The sequence below is a fragment of the Callithrix jacchus genome, chromosome 12 (genome assembly GCF_049354715.1).
Source record: "Callithrix jacchus isolate 240 chromosome 12, calJac240_pri, whole genome shotgun sequence".
Classification (NCBI taxonomy): domain Eukaryota; kingdom Metazoa; phylum Chordata; class Mammalia; order Primates; family Cebidae; genus Callithrix; species Callithrix jacchus.
The window spans coordinates 5,297,883-5,321,066 of record NC_133513.1 but is presented as its reverse complement, the minus strand read 5'-3'; the positions used below and the strand labels follow the sequence as shown (position 1 = coordinate 5,321,066).

Genomic DNA, 23,184 nt, shown 5'->3' with positions numbered 1-23,184 from the left:
AACCTGTGCCCAATCCTATTCTTAGCTCCTGACCCACGTGCTTATCTGATCTCCTTACACCCGAGTGTCCCTTTGGAGCCAGCCACCACCACCAAGACGTCCTTGTACCGTTTCGGCGACCTGCCACCCTCGTGCACATAGCACCAGGACCCCAGAGGTAAGAATCGCCAACTGGAATCAGCCCTGTCTGCAGCAAGACCTCACTTGCTTCTTATGGGAAATGGGGACCATGGCAGCAACCGCAGGATGATGCATGCATGGGAGGTTGGCAGAGAACAGCCTGGGGGCAGAGAGGGCTGGCACATGCACACCTGTTGCCAAGGGACCAGAGCATCTTGTCTCCGCCGGCTTCCACCTCCCCTCAGGTAGGGCCCCTGATGCCACCAGCATGGGTGGAAGGAGGGGTCATGCCTGGGTGATCACCAGTTCTGACCCCGCACCCACCAGCTCTTGGTGGGTCCCCATCTGGGGCTCTTGGCAGGAAGAAGTTAGATGTCAGGGGCTGCCGGGGAGGAAGGGCAGGCCCACTGTCAGCCCCTCCTCCAAGGGACTCAGCCTGGGACAGCCTTGAGTTCAGATCCCCAATGGGCAGAATGAGGGTCCCACCGCTGACCAAGCAGCCGCCATCTCCAGACCCTTCTTCCTTTCCCGGTTGTGGAAGAAGAGTGGCCTGGTGAAGACCCCGAGTCCTGCTCAGCTCCCTGTTCTGCTGGGGCACAGACAGTGCCCCCAGAGCAGGGCAGGCACTGGCTGACACGGGGACAAGAGTCCCAGGGGACATGGCTGCCCATTGGGGGCCAGCTGACCTGAAAGCCAAGGATGTGGCTCCTCCTGGTGACGGCACAGCACCATGTGCCACCAGGACACAAGGCCAGGCGAAGGGATTTATATTCCAGGTATCCCCACCCACTACCAGGGAAAGAACAGAATAGCCTGGAGGGAAGTTTTCACCTTTATTAAAACTCTTCTGTCACCCTCTGGAGGCCTGCAGGGCTGAGTCTTTGCAGGGCCTGTGGTCCGTCCCTGTCCATGGAAGGCAGTGCTCAGGGGCAGCAGCAAAGTGCCAATGGAGCAGGGCACCAGTGCCGATGGAGCCGGGCGCCAGTGCCGATAGAGCGGGGCACCAGTGCCGATGGAGCCGGGCGCCAGTGCCGATGGAGCTGGGTGCCAGTGATGATGGAGGGGGGCGCCAGTGCCGATAGAGCGGGGCGCCAGTGCCGATGGAGCGGGGCGTTATTGCTGATGGAGCCGGGCGCCAGTGCCGATGGAGCTGGGTGCCAGTGATGATGGAGGGGGGCACCAGTGCCGATAGAGCAGGGCACCAGTGCCGATGGAGCTGGATGCCAGTGATGATGGAGGGGGGCACCAGTGCCGATAGAGCAGGGCACCAGTGCCGATAGAGCAGGGCACCAGTGCCGATGGAGCGGGGCGTTATTGCCGATGGAGCCGAGTGCCAGTGCTGATGGAAGGGGGCGCCAGTGCCGACGGAGCGGGGTGCCAGTGCCAATGGAGGGGGTTGCTAGTGCCGATAGAGTGGGGCACCAGTGCCGATGGAGCCGGGCGCCAGTGCCAATGGAGCGGGGTGTTATTGCCGATGGAGCCGGGTGCCAGTGGTGATGGAGGGGGGCGCCAGTGCCAATAGAGCGGGGTGTTATTGCCGATGGAGCTGGGTGCCAGTGATGATGGAGGGGGGTGTTATTGCCATGGAGCTGGGTGCCAGTGATGATGGAGGGGGGCGCCAGTGCCGATACAGCGGGGCACCAGTGCCGATGGAGCAGGGCGCCAGTGCTGATACGGCGGGGAGTTATTGCCAATGGAGCGGGGCACCAGTGCCGATGGAGGGGGTTGCTAGTGCCAATAGAGCGGGGCACCAGTGCCGATGGAGAGGGGGCATCAGTACTGACGGAGAGGGGCGCTAGTGCCGAGGGGGTGGAGCATTAGTGCTGATGGAGTGCCAGTGCTGAGTACGCTCTAGAGGAGCTGACAACAGCCAGACGCCCTGTTCTTCGTTCCAGGGTTGTCACTGGAGCCACCATTGTCCTGCCCAGACTGGTGGGTACATGGCTGTCGAGGCTCATGCTGGGGCAAGGAGGCTGAGGGTAAAGGCAGGACGAGTCCGTGTGGCCAGGACAGGGCAGAGTGGTCATGGCCTGGAAACGGGAGTGGGTGGGGCCAAAAAGCCCCTGCAGCCGTGACTAAGACCCGGGGTCCCACAGGTGTCGGTTGACTGTCCCTCCCAAAGCCCAGCAGCCCCCTGGGCGGCCAAGGCCAGTCCTTCATGCCCACTGAAAGGCACAGGTTGGCAGGGCAGAGGCCTGACCCATGGACCCACCCCAGAGGGTGGAGGCCAAAGAGCCACAGTCAAATGAGGCTAGGGGGCTTCTGGGAAGGGACCTAGACCTGAGTCCTGGCCGCCCCGCTGCCCGTCAGGAATGTGTTGATGCTCCAGGAGATTAGAGGGGAAGAGAAGTGCTAGGAGCAGAAGGGGGAAAGACAAGATTGGGGGGGGGGCTTCCATTCCCTTTGAGTGCTGGGCAGGTCCTCAGAGTGTGATATAGCTGACTTAAGTTGGAACCTGTACACTGCCATCTTATGAAAGACAAAAATGTTTCCGTTCTCCTCAAGGACTGCTAACCTTGGTTTCTGTAAACTGCTAGGTCATTTGCAGGATGCAAAGAGAGGTAAAGCTGCATACCTTCTCTTATCTGCCAGAATTGCTGGCCTTTGTTTCCCAGAGTAAGCACCCCCAGATCATTCCATCCTGGCGCCAAGCAACTGAAAATCTATGGATCCCACCCCTACCCAGACGATGTGTAAATGAATGCGAATCTTAGCATCTGTGAACCCTTAAATAACAATCAGAATGTCAAAGAGTCCCCTGGCCCTCGAAATGTCCGGAACCCCCTCACCCTCCTCTCCGCCCAGAAGGTGATTTGAATCCACTGGCCCTCGGAATGTCTGAAGCCCCTCACCCTCGTCTTAGCCTGGGAGGTGATTGACAGCTTTCATTCCCATCTCCACCCCCACTCCCAAGGTGGTTTTGCGGGTATAAAAAGGTCTTGTCTCTCTTCTTTCGGGGCCATGGGTTGGAGAGACGTGAGTCCTCCGTGGTCGCCGGCAATAAACCCTGCAAATTGGCATACTTTTGTTCTGGTGTTGACTTTCTGTGCTAAGTTCAATGCAACATTTTGGAGGCCCCAGTGAGATTTTATTTTTCATCACCAGATAAAAGCCATTTCAGAGTCTCGCCCGGGCAGCTGCTCCCTCCTCGGAAGCCTCTAGGGGAGGCGCCCCCTGAGCTATCTCAGGGCCCCGGAGTGCCACTGCGGAAGAGCGCCCACCCGGCCGACATTCACCCCAAAATTCTTCAGGGTCCTAAAAGCCTCCGGAGGTAGGTTGGTTTGGAATCTGGGAACCGGTTCAAGGGAAAGGGCCTGTGTCGGGGGACTGACGAGTCACTGCAACTCTGACCTGGCAAGCCTCACCGAGACGTCGCTTGAGGCTTCTGGTGGCTGGCATAGTGGGTGCCAGCCTTCTGGTAGCTGGCACAGTGGGTACCCGCGTCGAGTAGCTGGTATAGTAGATATCAGCTTTTGGTAGTTGGCATAGTGGGTGTCAGCATTCGATTGTTTTCCGTAGCCTCTGTGTGAGTGAGAGAGTGTGAGTATCTATGTAGTCCCACGGCTGAAAGCTACGGGATTTGAGTGGGCCTCCACCCGCGGTTCCACGGGAGCGTCATAAGGCATAACGGTGACTCACCTCAGAGCTGTCTACTCGGACTTCCATCCTGAGGTGACCAGGCCCGGGGATTATACAGGTGCACCTTGAGTCAAGACGTTCCTGAAATACCCCTCCGGGGGCGTGGCCGGGCAGGCAACTGAGTGGTCTCCTCTGGGAGGCTCCCATCCCTTGTTGTCACTCTTTCATGTGGTTCTGTCTCGTCTGTAAGTTTGTCAGTTTCATCAGACTTCTGCTAGCAGACATACTCTGGTCCAGACCATCTTCCCTTGAGGTAGGGGATATATTACAGTGGTGGACGAACCACCGGGTGCAGGGAACTTTCACTGATTATACCCCTGCAGAGACTACTCTCTTCTCCTTCTTTCTCTTCTTCTTCTATCACTGAGGCCTCATTCTTTCTTTCTCCGCCATGTGGCAGATAGTCTTAACTTTCGTTGTTTTTATTCTCTTCCTTGTTATGATCATTGTGGCCTGTAAATTCTCCCAGCCACCTCCACCGGGAAAAGAGTATTTTTGCCCGTGCTGAGTCTGAGTCCATGTCGGGAAGGCAGTTGTGCCCTCGGCACCTCGGAGCAGTTTCTTTAGGGTTGTAGGAAACAAAGTCCTAGGTCAGGGTCTACGAGAGCTCTTTGTCAGACTGGGATGGAAAACTGGTAACTGCCTATTCTGTCAGAAAAGTGTCCAGTGTTGTTATGAGCAGTGCCCGGTGGTGTATCACAGGGAGGCATACTGGCATCATCCCAATTGTTAAGAATTTGGGAGCCATAAACCACTAAAGACAGATTGGCAACTCTTTTGCTCGCTCTATGAATTGTGGTGGGTACAAAGTACTCACCCAGTTGAGCTGTTAGTTCATCTCTTTTGCCATATCCCCACTTTTCCACGAGGTTTAGATAGGAGAGCCTGTAATCAAGAGGATTATGCCCGGGCAGCAGTAAACCTCCAGAGAGCTTATTCTAGTCAGCCGTGGTTTACAGAGACCGCCACCTTACCCTGGCCCTTATCCCCTGTTCCTTTGGATAGGACTAGAGACATACCCACCAGTTCAATTGTCTGGTCCTTGCAGGACCTGGCTGCAGAGGCCTTACTAAAACCTGCTTTAGAGAGAGCAAAATTTGAGTTGGAGGCTTTCCAAAATCGGCTATACCACAGAAAAAGAGAGGCGAGTAGTAAGCAAGAGTTTCGAAAGAAAGGAAAAGAAAACGAGAGAGGAGAGAGAATAAGAAGAGAGAGGAAATAGGGAGAGAGAGGGAGACAGGAATTAAATGCTTTTCAGGATCCCTGCGTAAAGGTGACAAAAAAAAAAAAAAAAAAAAAAACCTGCGGGCAGCGAACTCGCAGCCGGCCCAACAGCGGCTTGGGACTCAGTTTACACTGACACAAAAAGCATTTTTTTCCTTCTCTGCCAGCTGCCAGCCGCGCTCGGCTTTCAGGCAAGACACACTGCCTCAGAGTGTAGCATAAGGAAAGCTTTTCTAACTCTTAGTAGTGCAAATTATTTGTTAGCACAGCAATTAAAGTGGGGGGGGGCGGCCCACAAGCTACAAAATTGTTAGTTTAAGTCCTCAATAAAGCCAGTCTTAAATTAGTAAAATTTCTCAAGGAAAAATTTAAAACTGAGAGAAAAAAAAAAAAGGGGGGACCAAATGAGCTCGTCTCAGTCCCGACCATGCACCCCACTCCGATGCATGATGGAAAAACTTTAAAATAGGGTTCTCTGGCCAGTATGGTGTTAAACTAACCCCACAGAGGCTTCAGACCCTCTGTGAGTTAGGGTGGCCAGCCTTTGGGGTAGGCTGGCCAGATACGGGGACATATGACCCCAAGATAACTCAGGCTGTCTGGAACATCGTGTCAGGGTCCCCAGGCCACCCTGATCAATTTCCATACATAACCAGCACCCTCCTCCTTGGCTTGAAAAATGTATAAGGTGTGCTAGACCTCAGGTTATGCTAGCAGGCCCAAAGAAGGGCCCCTCAGCACCGGCTGTTCTTCCAGGCCCTGCCGAGTTGCCTCGACCGTATTCTTGGCCCTCGGGGGCGGGGCGGGGTTCCAACACCCCTCCCCGGACGGTACTAATGACCAGCCCTTGTCTCCTCTCCACACTCGAAGCAGGGCCCCACACCCACAGGCAGTCCTTCCTCTCCAAGAGGCTCCCCCAACAGGAGAAAACAATTAGGATCTCCCATTCTTCGTTCACATCTTGTCAAGTGACTTATATAACTAGAAGGTGATAGAAATTAAGGAGAAGGCCAAAACACCAAGTGCTGGCACAAGCTTTATTGAGAGCAAGAAAAAATCTGCTGGGCTGCACCCAAAATTAACATGCAGCACCTGTGGCATGGCAAAGGGGATTCCTATGGCCTGCAAGCCGGCAGATGCCTCCAGTGTGAGGGGCTGTATGGGAGGGGAGGGGCTGGGGAAGTGCTAAGTTTGATAGTTCCTGGGAGGGCTGGGGAACTGCTAACAAGGCGAGAGGGGGAGGGTTAGAAACCTGCTGAGATGGAAAGTTCCCCGGGAAGGGGTCGTGCTTGGGAAGCTGAGGATCATAAGGCGGTAGCGAGGTTTTGTAAATTCTGTCGGAAAGCTCAACATCCCCCGTTCTGGGCACTTAAAATCTGTACTGCAGACTTATCGCCCCACTTAGAATAACTGCCAACAATGACTGAGTTTGTTCACCACAGAGGAGAGGAGTAGAATTAGACAAGAAGCCCATAAAGCAATACTTGGGACAGGGGGAGGGTCAGTACAAGACGGCCAGGAACAAATGAATGAACTTTTCCCTTCCACCAGGCCCCAGTGGGACCCAAACACCCCAGCGGGCATGCAGGCTTTGAACAATTTTCACCGGTACTTATTAGAGAGAATTAAGGGGGCAGCCCAAAAACCCACCAACCTCTCCAAGGTAGGGACCGTGACCCAGGGTCCACAGGAGCCTCCTGCCACTTTCCTTGAGCGCCTACAGGACCTTACCGCACCTACATCCCTATTGACCCTGAGGCCCCGGAAAATCAGCAGGCCATCAATCTAGCTTTTGTTTCCCAGTCAGCCCCAGACATCAAAAGAAAGTTACAAAAATTAGAGGGGTTCCAGGGAATAAATCTAACTCAGTTGTTGGAGATCGCCCAAAAGGTTTTTAACAATAGAGACACCTTAGAAGCCAAACAAGAGAGTTACTAGGGCAGTAATAGCAGCTCTCCAGGAAACCTACACCTCCATTGGAGGTCAGGAAACCCGAGTTATCTCAAGGGGACCAGAAATCCAGCAGAGAGGCCCTAGGAGACAGAGGCCCCAGTTGGAGCCTAACCAATGCGCATTCTGCCGAAGAGAGGGACGCTGGAGGAAGGAATGTCCAGAAAGAAGGAGTCGAGGGTAATACAGGAGAGACAGCCAAGGGCCATCTTCAGCTTGGAAACCAGGGACTGACAGACCCCGGGCTCTTATCAACTAAGCCCCCAGGAGCCCAGGGTCACTTTGAAAGTTGGAGTCACACCTGTCAGTTTCTTGCTCAACACCGGTGCGGCCCACTGTCCAACAGAAAAACAATTATTCAGGGAGCTACAGGAAAAAACCACATCAAGCCCTTGGACCACCAACCGACTCATTGATCTGGGAAACGGTACGGTCACCCACTCCTTTTTAGTTATTCCAGAGTGTCCATACCCACTCCTAGGATGGGATTTACTCCACAAACTTCAAGCAAATATTTCTTTTTGCAAGTCAGGCTTGCCTCTCAATTCCGTCCCCCCGCCTTGACATTAGGGCCATCTCAGAAAATCCTCATCACCTGTGCTCTATCAGACAAGTATCTCTTGCAGGAAGCTTTATCCTCAGAAGCAGATCACCCGCCAACATCAGACATCCTCTGCCAGTTTCAAGAAAAGGTACCTGGAGTATGGGCTGAAACAAATCCCCCAAGCTTGGCAAGTCACCGTACCCCAGTCATGGTCCAGTATTGGCAATGGCAACTCCAGTCCAGGTACGACAATATCCCATGAGCCAGGAAGCTAGACGGGGAATTGCTCCACATATAACCAGACTTCTAAAAGGAGGAATCCTTACTCCCCGTCTTAAAACCAGGCACAAAGGACTATCGACCTGTACAGGACTTGAGGAAAGTAAACAAACGAGTGGAAACTGTTCATCCTACAGTTCCGAACCCATACACCCTCCTGAGTCTATTGGCCCCGGACCACCTCCACTACATGGTCCTGGACCTAAAAGACGCATTCTTCTGTATACCGCTGGCTCCGGTCAGCCAGCCCTTATTTGCTTTTGAATGGACTGACCCGGACACAGGGGTTTCTGGGCAAGTCACTTGGACGAGACTGCCGCAGGTGTTCAAAAATGCCCTACGCTGTTCGATGAGGCATTGAGCCAAGACCTTACAGCTTTCCGAGCTGAGTTCCCAGAATGTACCCTGCTCCAACACGTGGATGACTTACTCTTGGCTACAAAAACCCAGGAGGCCTGTAAAGAGACCACTCAGTCATTATTAAAAACCCTGCAGACTTTAAGGTACCGGGTCTCAGCTAAAAAGGCCCAACTCTGCCAGCCGAGAGTTACTTACCTGGGCTATATTATAGAGAAGGGCAACCGGGCACTGGCACCCAGCCGAATCCAAGCAGTGCTGCAAATACCCACCCCTACTACGAAATGCCAAGTTCAAGAATTCCTTGGGGCAGTAGGATACTGAAGACTATGGATTTTGGGATTTGCTGAGATAGCCAAGCCCCTGTATGCCTGCACTGGAGGAAATCAGCCCTTGACATGGACAGAGGTAGAGCAACGGGCTTTGGACAAGCTCAAGACTGCCCTGACTGCGGCCCCCGCCTTGGCCTTGCCAGACATCTCTAAACCTTTCCAGTTGTTTGTGCATGAAAAACAGGGAGTCGCTAAGGGGTTACTCACCCAAACTCTGGGACCCTGGTCCTGGCCAGTCGCCTACCTCTCAAAAACTTGACCCCGTAGCCTCCGGATGGCCAGCTTGCCTAAGAGTGGTAGCAGCCATAGCCTTATTAGTCAAGGAGGCGGACAAGCTGACTTTGGGGCAGGAGTTAAACTTAGTAGCTCTCCACGCGGTGGAGTCGCTACTCCGTGGAGCCCCGGGAAAATGGATGTCAAACGCCCGCGTAGTTCAATATCAGGCCTTACTTTTGGATCAGCCCCGCATAAAGTTCTTAAAGACCACAGTTTTAAACCCTGCTACATTGCTACCTGACAGCAAGCCAGAGGAGCCCTTACATGACTGCCAACAGACTACAGATGTCCTCCACGCTGCACGGCCAGATCCCCACCGACATGCCCCTGCAGAACCCGGAGGAGGTACTGTATACAGATGGAAGCAGCTTCATGGTCAATGGAGTCAGGTATGCCGGGGCAGCTGTGGTCACCCTAGAGCGGGTTATCTGGGCCCAAGCTCTCCCATACGGGACCTCAGCCCAGAAGGCAGAACTCATAGCTCTAATAAAGGCCTTGAACTGGGCAGAGAGAAAAACTGTCAATATCTACACAGATAGTCAATATGCCTTTGCTACGGCCCATGTACATGGAGCCATTTATAAAGAAAGAGGGCTGCTTACCTCAGGGAAAAATCATCAAAAACAAAGAGTCTAGAAGAGGAACCCCTAGCCTTACTAGAACAGAAGCTACATGGAAGCCTAAAGCAGTAGCATTCATACACTGCAAAGGACACCAGAAAGGAGATTCACCAGCGGCAAGGGGAAATAGGGCAGCAGGCCTGCAAGCCAGACAGGCAGCCTTGGGGCCGGTAAAACCTCTGACTCTTCTTGCGACTCTGCCGGCCCCAAACCTGCCTCCTACCCCAATATACTCGCCTGAGGAAGAAAACTTTGCTAAAGAACAGGGGGGATGGCAAGATTCCACAGGATGGTGGATTCTACCAGACACAAGGATTGTGCTCCCCGAGGCCCTAGGAAGGGTTCTAGCTAAGGACATACATCAGGCTACCCACTTAGGGCAAACAAAACTAACTGAGCTGCTGAGGGCCAGATACTACATTCCACATTTATATGAGATTGTTAAGGAAACTTCTACTCGTTGTGAGGTCTGAGCCAGAGTAAATCCAGGGGCCAGTAGGTCTAGTCAGGCAGGGATAAGACTTAGGGGACTAGCCCAGGGGAACACTGGGAAGTAGATTTTACTGAAATAAAGCCCCCAGCTTGCGGCTATAAATACCTCCTTGTGTTTGTAGACACTTTCTCTGGATGGGTCGAGGCTTTTCCTACTAGGTCAGAAACCGCGCTGGTAGTAACAAAGAGATTGCTACAGGATCTGGTTCCTCGGTTCGGCTTGCCCCTGACGCTGGGATCAGATCATGGCCCCGCCTTTACGGCGCAAGTTTCTCAGGGCCTGTCCAAGGCCCTGGGCATATCCTGGAAGCTACACTGTGCCTATCGCTCCCAGAGTTCTGGGCAGGTTGAAAGGATGAACTGGACCATAAAGGAAACTTTAACAAAATTTATCCTAGAGAGCGGTGAAAACTGGATCAACCTGCTTCCTTTTGTTCTCCTCAGTGCCCAATGTACTCCCTATAAGAAAAGCTTTACTCCTTTTGAAGCTATGTTTGGAAAGCCCCCTCCCTTACTTCCCATACCCATGGATACCGTGCATGCTAAAATTCATAAGCATACACTCCTTAAGTCTTTGCAGGCACTCCAGTGTGTTCAGTCCCAGGTGCACTCTGATAAGGGGAGCTCGACCTACCCCAGGGGGCCTCACTGACTAGGCGGTACACCCCCTTCCAGCCAGGGACGAAGTCCTGATAAAGAAATTCACTGTCTCCGGCCTGAATCCTCGCTGGAAGGGACCCTACACCGTGATTCTGGTCACCCCCACAGCAGTCAAGGTGGACAGACTGCCTGGATTCACCATCCACACGTCAAGACCTGCCCCTCCCGATGCAAGATGGGAAGTAGTTTCATCCTCAACGGACTCCCTACAGCTAAGACTTTCGCGCCGTTCAAACTTGTCATCCTAATCCCTTTAATTCCTGTAACCACCCCCCTTAGTGCCCCCTTGTCAATAGGAAGGCTCAATGGAACAATTTGTTAGTACTGTACTTAGGGCTAGAACCACCCTTGTCAACTTAACCCTAGAGTACATTCCCAGAGATGCCATAACCTTCTCCCTAGACCTCTGCACTCTTAAGTGAGAGCCTAGATGCAAATACTGTCAGACAAATGAAAACAAAAAGATGGGGCGGGGAAATGCGGTGAAAGCAAAGGAAACAGGGTATAGAAACGTAGTGGCTGAAAAACAGCTTCAGACAATGAGGCTATATTTATACCCAGAGTCCACACCAGATAAGTGAAATTCTCATAGCACCCAATACAGACAGACGTTGGAAACGGGCCCCCATAATTATACCCCTATTAGTAGGACTTGGAATTGCAGGGTCCACCCCTATAGAAATATCTGCCTGAGTCACTGGGGACAAAAATTTCCAAACTCTTTCACATCAAATAGATGCAGATATTGCCCCTCTGGAAAATTCCATCACCAGATTAGCTGAACAAGTAGACTCCTTGGCTGAAATGGTTTTGCAAAATAGAAGGGGGTTAGACTTGTTGCTCTTGAAGGAAGGAGGGCTGTGCGCGGCTCTCGGTGAGCAATGTTGCTTCTATGCAAATAACTCTGGAATTATCCGAGACAGCCTTGCTATGGTTAGGAAAGACTTAGAAACAAGGAAACACCTCAGAGAGGCCTCAGGAAATTGGTACCAAAAACTGTTCTCTTGGTCCCCTGGCTGACGTCCCTGCTCACTGGGTTAGCAGGACCCTTAATATTAGTGGTCCTAAGGTTGACATTTAGGCCATGTCTTTTAAACATGCTCTGCAAATTTATCCAGGAAAGAATAGATTCAGTAAATAGTTCTAAGATCCAACTATGGGCCCCTGTGTCAAGAAAAAGACACCTATTGAAGATTCAATACATGTTATAAGAACAGGGGGGAACGTGATATAGCTGACTTAAGTTGGAACCTGTATACTGCCATCTTATGAAAGACAAAAATGTTTCCATTCTCCTCAAGGACTGCTAACCTTGGTTTCTGTAAATTGCTAGATCATTTGCAGGATGCAAAGAGAGGTAAAGCTGCATACCTTCTCTTATCTGCCAGAATTGCTGGCCTTCGTTTCCCAGAGTAAGCACCCTCAGATCATTCCATCCTGGCGCCAAGCAACTGAAAATCTATGGATCCCACCCCTACCCAGACGATGTGTAAATGAATGCTAATCTTAGCATCTGTGAACCCTTAAATAACAATCAGAATGTCAAAGAGTCCCCTGGCCCTCGAAATGTCCGGAACCCCCTCACCCTCCTCTCCGCCCAGAAAGTGATTTGAATCCACTGGCCCTCGGAATGTCTGAAGCCCCTCACCCTCGTCTTAGCCTGGGAGGTGATTGACAGCTTTCATTCCCATCTCCACCCCCACTCCCAAAGTGGTTTTGCGGGTATAAAAAGGTCTTGTCCTTCTTTCGGGGCCACGGGTTGGAGAGACGTGAGTCCTCCGTGGTCGCCGGCAATAAACCCTGCAATTTGGCATACTTTTGTTCTGGTGTTGACTTTCTGTGCTAAGTTCAATGCAACAAGAGCACAGCAGGGCAGGCCAGCTCTGCATGTAGGGTGCCCTGGACTCCCTTGGACAGCCTGGGAGGTGGCCACAGATGGGAAGAAAGTCCCGTGGCCGAAACGATGTGCCGCGGCTAGGCCTCCCGGGGTTTCCGGGCAAGCTGGCTGCTCACCCCACCGGCTGGGCCATCTTGGCGTGCAGGCTCTGGTGTGCGATGAGGTGAGCGCGCTGCTTGAAGCTCTTGTCGCACTCCCCGCAGCCGAAGGGCCGCTCGCCGGTGTGCACGCGCCGGTGGTCCAGCAGGTAGGAGCGCAGCGAGAAGCTCTTGCCGCAGTCGCTGCAGCCGAAGGGCTTCTCGCCTGTGTGGATGCGCTGGTGCTCGGCCAGGTAGGCGCTGCGGCTGAAGCTCTTGCCGCACTCGGAGCAGGAGAAAGGCTTCTCGCCTGTGTGCACGCCCTGGTGGCGCACCAGGTCTGAGGAGCTGCGGAAGCTCTTGTCGCATTCGGGGCACTTGTGCGGCTTCTCGCCCGTGTGCGTGCGCTGGTGCCGCGCCAGGTCTGAGCCCCAGCGGAAGCGCTTCCCGCACTGCGCGCAGCTGTGTGGCTTCTCAGCCGCCAGGTCCCGGAACTGACGACGGCGCGTGGGTGGGCGTCCCCGTCGCGCGCCCACCACTGGGCCCAGGGCCGCCTGTCCTGGCAGCGCTGGCACCACCTCCTCTGGCCGGGACCTCTCGCTTTGGCCTTTGAGCCCCAAACCTACAAAGCAAAGGAGGTGACCTCTTCAGTCCCACTCGGTTCTGGGGCCAGAGCTGAGGTGAGGAAGAAACGAGGCTGGGGAAAGCTCCCTGGCCTCCAGGTTCAGATAGCCCTGGGCTCACACAGCAGAAGCCTCAGATTCCTCATCTATAAAATGGGGATGATGAAAAAATGTGGCAGTGGCTCACGCCTTTGGGAAGCCGAGGCGGGTGGATCACGAGGTCAAGAAATCGAGACCATCCTGGTCAACATGGTGAAACCCTGTCTCTAATAAAAATACAAAAAATTAGCTGGGCATGGTGGCGCGTGTCTGTAATCCCAGCTACTCAGGAAACTGAGGCAGGAGAACTGCCTGAACCCAGGAGGCGGAGGTTGCGGTGAGCCGAGATTGCGGTGAGCTGAGATCGCGCCATTGCACTCCAGCCTGGGTTAAAAGAGCGAAACTCCGTCTCAATTAAAAAAAAAAAGAAAAAGAAAAAATGTGGCAGAGCAGAAGTCTGAGCAGGCCTCTGATCCCGCCTGCACAGGCCAGCCCCCAGGCCATCTGAGCCCTGCAGGCCACACTCACATCCAGTGTCCCACTCTGAACCCCAGCTACTCAAGCTCCACAGCTGAACAGATTTACAGTAATTCTGAAAATTTTCCCAACTGTCACAGTCAGAAACTGAGGAACCAAGCTGGTCTACCTAGTGTGGCTCCCGTCACCATGCAGGCTCCAGCTCTCCAAACTCAACACACAACAGACCTGGATAGGGCTCAAAGCCCATCCTGCTAGGAGTGCTGACTGAACAAGATGATCCCTGAGGGTGCTGAGAAGGGGCCTGGCATGAAGAGGGATCTCGTAAGTGCAGCTCTGATTGGCAGGCCAGGCTGGTGAGCAGCTGGGGTTCCCCATCAGCACCCCTGGTCCTGGCAGCCCAAGGTGGCCTCACAACTATGCCTGATCCAAGTCCCAGTTGTGTCCCTTTAGCATCCATTGACCTGCGTCTCAGGTCCCTTATGTATAAAATGGGGACAATACTTCCATGCACGAGGTTGTGAGAACTGAGGAAGCTGCCCTGAGAGTGCTCGGCGCAGGGCTGAGCAGCGCTGGCACCGTCTCGTGCTGCAGGTGGACAGGCACGAAAACGGATCCTCAGCCAGGAGCCTATTTTACACACAGGCTCCTGGCGAAACCTGGAGAGCCTGCTCTGGAGCCAGCTAAGGGCAGGATGGGAAAGAAGACTGAAGTCCCAGAATGGGGAGCAGCCAGGCTGGACCCCAAAGGCCCTAGGTGCTTACCCAGAGTGGTGTTCCGGGAGTTCTCCCGCTTTATGTCCCAGAAGAGATCCCTCTGAGCAGGGTCCAGGGTGCCCCATTCTTCCTGGGAGAAATAGAATGGAATGTCTGCTGATGCCACAGGTCCCTGAAATGGGGCAAGAAGACCCAGCTCAGGGCTGCCTTGCTCAGGCCTCCCAGCAGCGCTGGCGGGCATAGGATGGGTCAGATGAAAGAGGCCCGATGGGACAGCAAGTCCTGTCTCACAAGCTCAACAGAGCTGAGCACCTTAAAGAAGACCAAAGGGGCTGGTGACTCACATGGACGCCGGAGACAAAGCAGGTATCCATTGGCTCTCTGGTCTGCCCCTCTCTAAGAAGAGCAGGAAGCTGGGCTGAAGGAGAAGAATGGAGCCTTAGAAAGGCCAGCCTAGGCCTGACACCAACACCTTAAGGCCTCCCCGGCCCGTGTGCATGCACACATGCCCTAGGCTTCACAGAGGGAACTGTCCTGCCTGTGACCCTTAGGGCAATGCTGGTGCCAGTGCCCAGCCACTCTACCACCCACGGAACAGAGGCTTACTCACCGCCATGGCTGTGCGGCTCCTGGGGAACAGGTGGCTGCCTCCGTGCCCCTACTGTCGAGGGAGGCCCTTTGGCCTGAGATCCCTGGCCCGCAGCCTTGGGTTCCGCCTCCTCCAAGGGCACATCCTGTGCAGGAACCACAATATGCTCATCAGCTCGAAACCAGACCGGGGGAGACAGAGTTTATTTCCTGGGAAGGAGACACAGGACATGACCCTCAGGATGCTGGGGAGTGGGAAGGAGACCAATAATGTGCCCTAGGAAAGTCCAGAGCAGAATGTGATACCAGGCGATGCTGTGTGCCCAAGGAAACTCCCTGATCAGTCACAAGGCAAGAACCAGCCTGAAAGTCCAGACGCACAACCACTTAGCAGGGTGGGAGCTGGGGACCCTCCTGCCAAAGGCAGAACCCCATCCCCCAGCCACTCATTAGAACCTCCCCACATGCATCCAATGTGAACAACCTAACATCCCACAAGGTAGCAGGGGCCCTGGACAGCTCCGCCTTCTCACCCCACTCTGGAGCTGGCCCTGTGCACACCGTTGTGTCCCTAGAGCCAGGCCTATAGCAAAAAGCAAATAAAATATCTGCAGAACCTGAGTGGAGCTAAAACCTCCTGAATGAAGTGGAACATTCCCACTTCGTTCCTACTACTGCCTTCCAAAGACGCAACAAATAAACTGCATTTACTTTGGACTCTCTGTCTTTCAGAAACGCACCCATGGCACACTGTGCTCCTGGGCCCACTCCTGGGGGCTCTGTATCTCCCCTGCCCTGTCAACTTCTGGGAGGCTTATCTCTGCAGGGTGCCCAGTTCTCTTCAGCTCAGGTACCATCCAGGTGCCCCGGATGTGGAAGGGTCCCTCACCTGCGGCCAGGCTTTCACTGGCTGCTTCTGTAGGTCCTCCACCAAGGCGACAGCCTCCTCGCCACTTCCTGGGTGCTGCTCACGCACCCAGCCCTGGATCTCCCCCGGCAGCGCTGTCAGAAACTGCTCCAGCACCAGCAGCTCCAGGATCTGCTCTTTGGTGCGTAGCTCAGGCCGCAGCCAGCGGCAGCACAGCTCCCAGAGCTGGCTGAAGGCCTCGTGAGGCCCATGCGCATCCCCGTAGCAGAACTGCCGGAAGCGCCGGCGGCAGGCTTCGGAATTCCTGCTGTCCTCATGCTGGGCAGATTCCTGTTCCCAGGAGGAATCTTCCACTTTCACAATCAGAAGCCCTTCTCCCACCCCAGGGGCCTGGTCCTGGGGCTCCAAGGGGGCTGCCATTCCCCTGGCCTGAGGGTCAGGGCTGGTCAGCCTCAACCTGTCCAGAACCTGTCCTTTCAGTCTCCCAGAGGGATCCCCTGTGGCAGCTGGGTCGGCATCTGGATGTGTACTCCTGGGGAAAGAGCAAAATGGCAGAACTGAGGAGGAAGGATGTGGAATACATGAGCAAACACCAGACTGAAGAGCCATCCAGTCCCCATCCTTTCATGGCCCTGAAGCCTTTTCCAGGCTCTATTGGAATGCCTTGCTCACGTGACTGTCTCTCCTATTAACACAGGCCCGCAAGCTCTCATCCCAAAGTCAGAAATCCAAAACGCAGGTATTGTATAGCTCCTCCGACAGCAAAACCCAGTGTCACTCATTTCGCAGCACCACTTGACCTGATACGAGCATATTTATAATCTCAATTTATTCCACTAAGTGTAAATGTTCACAATTATGGCAGAAACATTAATAACATGTGTCTTCAGTTTATAAAACTTCTTTGAGCTATACCCAGTGGTGTGTTTTTCTGTACATACATTACACATCAATTAAAGAATTTTAACTGGTGTTTCATTACTTAGTGTTGCCCCAGATCCCTCTGGAGATGTGCTTGGTATACTGTATATGCACTGTATTACCTTTCTCAAATTTGAAAATCTCTGAATTCCAAAACACATCTGGCCCTGGGGTGTCACAGAAGGCCTCACAGACACCATCCAAAGCCCTTTATCCACAGGCACATATAAATGTATGACACGTTTATTGTCAGGGTGTATTACAGGCATGGTGGCTCAGGCCTGTAATCCTAGGAGCACTTTAGGAGGGCGAGGCAGTCAGATCACGAGGTCAGGAGTTCAAAACCAGCCTGACCAACATGGTAAAACCCCGTCCTTACTAAAAACAAAAATTAGCCAGGCATGGTGATGCACACCTGTAATCCCAACTATTTAGGAGGCTGAAGCAGGAGAACTACTTAAACCCAGGAGGCGGAGGCTGCAGTGAGCCAAGATTGCATCACTGTACTCCAGCCTGGGCAACAGAGTGAGACTCCATCTCAAATATTAATAATAAAAATAAATGACACACTTATACCTTACATCGTCACTCTTGTTTTTTGTTGGTGGTGTTTTTTTTTTACATTGTTACTCTTTACAATGGTTATGAAAAATGTATTTTACAATTTTCATTAATCCATGTTTTGTTTCAACAATAAAAATATAAACTGGTTGGGCTTGGTGGCTCATGCCTGTAATCTCAGCATTTTGGGAGACAGATACAGGAGGACTGCTTGAGGCCAGGACTTCAAGACCACTTTGGGAAGACAATGTGAGATGCCATCTGTACCAAAAAAAAAAAAAATGCCCGGTGTGGTAGGGGGGCTTCTGTAGTCCCAGCTACTGGGGAGGCTGAGGAGGGAAGACCGTTTAAGTCCTGGAGTTTGAGGTTGATAGCACCACTGTACTCCAGTCTGGGCAACAGAGTGAGACCATCTCAAAAAAAAAGTTAAGAAAAAAAGAAAAAACAGAAAAGAAAAAAATACAAACGATCATAATAAAATGGGGGGTGTTCAAACAATAGAGAGATCCATGAAACTCTCCCTTCCTCAGTGCAATTGCACCCTCCCTTGACGGTCTGACAGCTGACGTTCCAGATCTTTTCCTGTGCTTTTCCTAAAAATGCCGTCCATGGGCGGGGGCGGAGGGTGGAAAGAAAAAAGAAAAAAAGAAGGTGCTTGATGTGTTTTTACATAAATGAGACCTTACTGCACACACATTAGCTGCACTATGAGCTTCCGAGGTATGGACATGCTCCAGTTTCTTAACCAATACTCGAGTGATGCATTCGGGTTGTTTCCAATTCTTTTACTCCACCCTAAGCGCTTTATTTATTCTGCTCCTCACAAGTCCCCTGAAAGGTGCGCGCGCCATGCTCATCCTCTGGTGAGGGCCAGGACTCACCAGGGTCGCTCAGCAGGACACCGCAGGCAGGAAGGCAAGCCGGCCGGAGCCCCGCGGGGCGGGCGACGATCGTGCAGGGGCGTCTGCCCGGGGACCAAGCAGGCAGGGCGGTGCGCGCGCGCCCGCCGGCCTCTGCCTCGGGACGCTGATCCCGGCCACCCGGAGGCGGGTGCTGGATGTCGGAGCTCAGCAGCCCGAGCTCGGGTCCCCGCCCCCGAAACACACTACGCCAACGGCGGTCCAGAAGATCCCACTTCCGCCGCCAGCTCCCGGCGCCGGAAGTCCTCGCGGGTGTCGCCGGGAAACTACGCAGCGCACGCGCTGGGGCAAGCATTGGCCCCCTACATTCCTGGGTTCCCAAAAAGCCATTAGTACTCTGAGCCCGCCTTCTCCCTGACTGATCACCAATGAACAGGAAGAGTTCTCGGGCTGGTTATTAGAAGACGGAAACGCCATACGCGTCATACACCGGCATCCGGGCGGAAAGGTGCGGTTCTGAGTCTAGATTTGCTCTGTTCTTCGTCTCTGCTTTTGATTCACATTTTTCTGCGCCTCTGGCCTTTGAGCGGCAAAAAGGGGAAGCCAAGGCTGGCCCGAGGAGCGGAGAGGGCACATGGTCTAGCCACCAGTGGAGTGCCTGCTCCGCCAGAAGGGATGCGCTAGAGCGACCTGTTCCTTCTGCCACTGTCTTTTCTAAACCAACTAGTAGGCGAGGGCCGAGAGGCCGCGGATCGGGAGCTGGAGCTCGGAACGGGGATACTCTTTTCCAGCCTCTTGGGTCCCGCTCCTCCCAATTCCCTGGAGAGGCGTGGAGCTTCCTGGGAAATGCCGTCGGGTAAGGAGCGCGGAGCCTCCTGCCGCGATCCCGTGTGGGTCGCCTTAGAAGGACGCAGCAAGCGGGACGCTGACCTGGCCGGAGTCCCGCGCTCTCCCACCAGCGGCTTCGTCCGCGAGGAGCTGCGGGGCAGCAGGGGTTCAGGGGCCCGGGAGGGATCCAGAGCATAGGGGCTTGGGGTTCTCTTTTCCATAACCTTGGATCCTCTCCCACTCTCTTCACGCCTGACCGGGAGATGATCTCAGGCTCCAGATCTCTTTCTGAAATGGAAAGAGGTTTCTTGCTTTCTTTTAATTTTGCAGGAATTGCATGCTTGGAAGAGAAAATTAAGAAAATTAATTGGAGGCCGGGCGAGGTGGCTCACGCCTATAATCCCAGCACTTTGGGAGGCCGAGGCGGGTGGATCACGAGGTCAAGAGATGGAGACCATCCTGGTCAACATGGTGAAACCCCGGCTCTACTAAACATACAAAAAAAATTAGCTGGGCATGGTGATGTGCGCCTGTAGTCCCAGCTACTCGGGAGGCTGAGGCAGGAGAATTGCTTGAACCCAGGAGGCAGAGGCAGAGATCGCGCCATTGCACTCCAGCCTGGGTAGCGAAACTCCGTCTCAAAAAAAAAAAAAAAAATTAATTGGAAAAGCATAAAGCTATCTTTCTTGCGGTAGCCACAAGGCTTGCTGTCTCACTTTGCTCATAATGCAAATGCTTTGTCTCACCTCCTCAAAGAGGCCTTCCCCAGCTCTGTAAAGAGCCAAACAGCCTCGGCTCTGCCTTATTTTTCTGCCTAATGTTTATCACTACCCGACATTATATACTTGTGTAATATGTGTTTCCCACGACTCAACGATAAGTGTCCATGAGGGCAGACACTGTTTTTGGTGGTGGGGTGGGGACAGTCTTCCTCCCAGGCTGGAGTGCAGTGGTGCGATCTTGCTCACTGCAACCTCCACCTCTCGGGTTCAAGCGATTCTCCTGCCTCAGCCTCCCGAGTAGCTGGGACTACAGGCACCTGCCACCACGCCTGGCTAATTTTGTGTATTTTTAGTAGCAATTGGGTTTCACCGTGTTAGCCAGGATAGTCTTGATCTACTGACCTTGTGGTCCGCTCGCCTCAGCCTCACAAAGTGTTAGGATTACAGGTGTGAGCCACCGTGCCCAGCCCTGTGAATGTATTTCTAATACAAACCAGGAATTGCTCCATAATGTTTTGTTGACACAGTAGTACATCAGGGATATGGTTTCACATCAGCGTGTATAAATGAACTTCATCTGTTTGGCAAGCTGATAGTATTTAATGCAACGGAATTTTCATATTTTAAGTCCCCTACCTTGGACATTGGGACTGTTTCCATCTTTGTGTATTTGCAAATACGCTTCTACAGATACCTTTACACATTGCCTTGAACATGTCCCTGAGAAAAACTGTAAAGAGAATTGCCAAATGACTTTGTGTACTTATTTCCAACTGTCCTCCAGAAAGCATGTAATGCTTTGAACTTCCACTTGAAAATCAAATGTTTACTGTCCTGTATTTCTCCTGATTCGGACATTTACAGTGTTCAGCTGTTGTGCTCATTCCAGTTCAGTTGGGAAACAGCTTGGTGTAGCATCCCCCTAAGTTCCACAGTAAGAAATACTAAACTTTTGGGGTTTTTTTTGGTGCAGTGGTGCAATTTCACGGAGGTGCAACCTCCACCTCCTGGGTTCAAGCAGTCCTCCCACCTCAGCCTCCTGGGTAGCTGGGATTACGGGTGCCTGTCACCACACTGGGCTAATTTTTGTATTTTTAGTAGAGATGGGGTTTCACCAGGTTAACCAGGCTGCTCTTGAACTCCTGACCTCAAGGGATCGCCTACCTCAGCCTTCCATAGTGCTGGGATTACAGATGAGAGCCACCACACCCATCCTGTTAAACTTTTAAATTATGATAGTTACTATGTATAGAGTGTTTATATGTCAGGCACTGACCTCAGTACTTTACATATCCTGCTCATTCTGTGCAACAGTCTAATGGGAGAAATTCCATGAATATAGTTAACCATTTCCTTGATTTCTAGGGAAGTTGGACATGTTTTCTTGTCTCAAGTATTATTTCTTTTTTTTTTGGAGACAGAGTTTTGCTCTTGTTACCCAGGCTGGAGTGCAATGGTGCGATCTCAGCTCACCGCAACCTCCGCCTCCTGGGTTCAGGCAATTCTCCTGCCTCAGCCTCCTGAGTAGCTGGGATTACAGGCACGCGCCACCATGCCCAGCTAATTTTTTGTATTTTTAATAGAGACGGGATTTCACCACGTTGACCAGGATGGTCTCGATCTGTTGACTTCGTGATCCACCCGCCTCGGCCTCCCAAAGTGCTGGGATTACAGGCTTGAGCCACCACGCCCGGCCTTCTCAAGTATTATTCCTATTTATCCTTTTGTGAATTGCCTGCTGTTATTTCCATTGGGATATTCTTGATGCGTTTGATTTTATATATTGAGGATGTGTGAACACAGACTGATTCTCAAGTATTTTATTTGTTGAGGACATTGACCTACCCTTTAAAATATGTTACAAGTATTTCCTCATATTGTGGTTTATCTTTTGATACCAATCATATGCTTGGATGTAGGTTTTTATTCCAACAAAGGAGTTTTAAATATTGAAGCTCTCATTCTTTTCTCATATGGTTGATTCCAGTGAAGTCTGACTAAAGAGCTATTGTACTCTAACGTTGTATTTTTCTGTTTTATTTATTTATTTTTTGAGCCAGAGTCTCAGTCTGTTGCCCAAGCTGGTGTGTGATCTCTGCTCCCTGCAACCTCCACCTCTCAGGTTCAAGCGGTTCTCCGGCCTCAGCCTGCCAAGTAGCTAGGATTACAGGCATGCCCGCTATAATGCTGGCCTAATGTCTGTATTTTTAGTACAGACGGTGTTTCATCATATTGGCCAGCTAATCTCTAACTGCTGACCGCGGGTGATCTGTCCGCCTCAGCCTTCCAAAGTGCTGTGATTACAGGTGTGAGCCACTGCGCCCGGTGAAGTCTCGTTCTTACTTCACTAAGTTCTGTTATATAGTGTTCTGTCGTGCAGCAGGGTGACAGTAGCTAACAGTAAGGTGTGCTTCCAAATAGCTGGAAGAGAGGATTTGGAATGTTCACACTGTTGCCAGGAATTCTGCATTAGGATAGATCGTTTGACTGAGGAGATCAACAGAGCCAGAACTCTGGACCAACAATCTTGGCTCTTGTAATAGTGAGCAAAGAATTGCAAACACCAAAATGCAGGCTCAAAGCAAAGTGTATTGAAGCACAGTACCACTCAGACGGAGAGTGGGCTGATGTCTGTGATATGAAGCCAGCAGCTCTTTAACAAAACTCAAGGTGCTTTTGAAAACTCCTGGGGTGCCGGGCGCGGTGGCTCAAGCCTCTAATCCCAGCACTTTGGGAGGCCGAGGCGGGTGGATCACGAGGTCAAGAGATCGAGACCATCCTGGTCCACATGGTGAAACCCCATCTCTACTAAAAATACAAAAAATTAGCCGGGCACGGTGGCGCGTGCCTGTAATCCCAGCTACTCAGGAGGCTGAGGCAGGAGAATTGCCTGAACCCAGGAGGCGGAGGTTGCGGTGAGCCGAGATCACGCCATTGCACTCCAGCCTGGGTAACAAGAGTGAAACTGCATCTCAAAAAAAAACAAAAAAAGACTCCTGGGGTTTGGGAGGCGGAGTTGAGGTTTGGACTATCTTAAAATGACAGGACGATGTTATAACTAAAGTTAAACTGCTCATGTTTTTACCTATAATTTGTTAAGAAAAGTGTGGGGTGGGGCATAAAGCCACATGTAAATTTTATTGTAATGATGGCACACTGAGCTTGGCATGAACTTGAAGACATGGTTCGATGTTGCTGGATATGCACCACTTTAGAGGATTTCCACCTGTGCCCCAGTTTCTCCTACGGGATGTGCTGGGCGCAGGCTGTACCACAAACTATCCATTAGCATGGAGGTAGGGCTGAAGTTAGGTGGGCCAGGGACTGTCTTAGTGACAGCTTTTCTGCTCTTCTTTTCCACCCCCTCCCAGCTACTAATGTCTGTCTAACCACCTAACATCAGCCAAAAAAAAAAAAATTGAGGTGATATGCTTGTTACCCCAATTCAGTGATTCCCTAACGTAAGCATGTATTGAAACATCACACTGTGCCCCATAAACATGCACAAATGTGT

General features: G+C 52.3%; 1 protein-coding gene and 1 long non-coding RNA gene across 3 annotated transcripts; one reads left to right on the top strand and one right to left on the bottom strand.

The window, feature by feature from the left end:
• The first annotated feature begins 68 nt into the window (after positions 1 to 68).
• Positions 69 to 12,308, top strand: LOC144578560 (uncharacterized). The gene is made up of 2 exons (XR_013524536.1): positions 69 to 157; positions 3,226 to 12,308. It is a non-coding gene; the product is annotated as an uncharacterized LOC144578560 (long non-coding RNA).
• ZNF213 (zinc finger protein 213) lies at positions 11,028 to 18,418 on the bottom strand. 2 transcript variants are annotated; one of them, XM_035266712.3, is made up of 6 exons: positions 18,142 to 18,418; positions 15,800 to 16,310; positions 14,933 to 15,056; positions 14,667 to 14,740; positions 14,371 to 14,494; positions 11,028 to 13,089 (listed from the first exon to the last, which is right to left on the bottom strand). In XM_035266712.3, exons 2-6 carry the CDS (start codon positions 16,196 to 16,198, stop codon positions 12,503 to 12,505), a joined length of 1,308 nt encoding a protein of 435 aa, XP_035122603.2. In that variant the 5' UTR covers positions 16,199 to 16,310; positions 18,142 to 18,418; the 3' UTR covers positions 11,028 to 12,502. The 2 variants fall into 2 exon arrangements, with proteins under 2 accessions (XP_035122603.2, XP_035122604.2); XM_035266713.3 differs by having other exon boundaries at positions 14,371 to 14,452.
• Between the last annotated feature and the right edge of the window lie 4,766 nt (positions 18,419 to 23,184).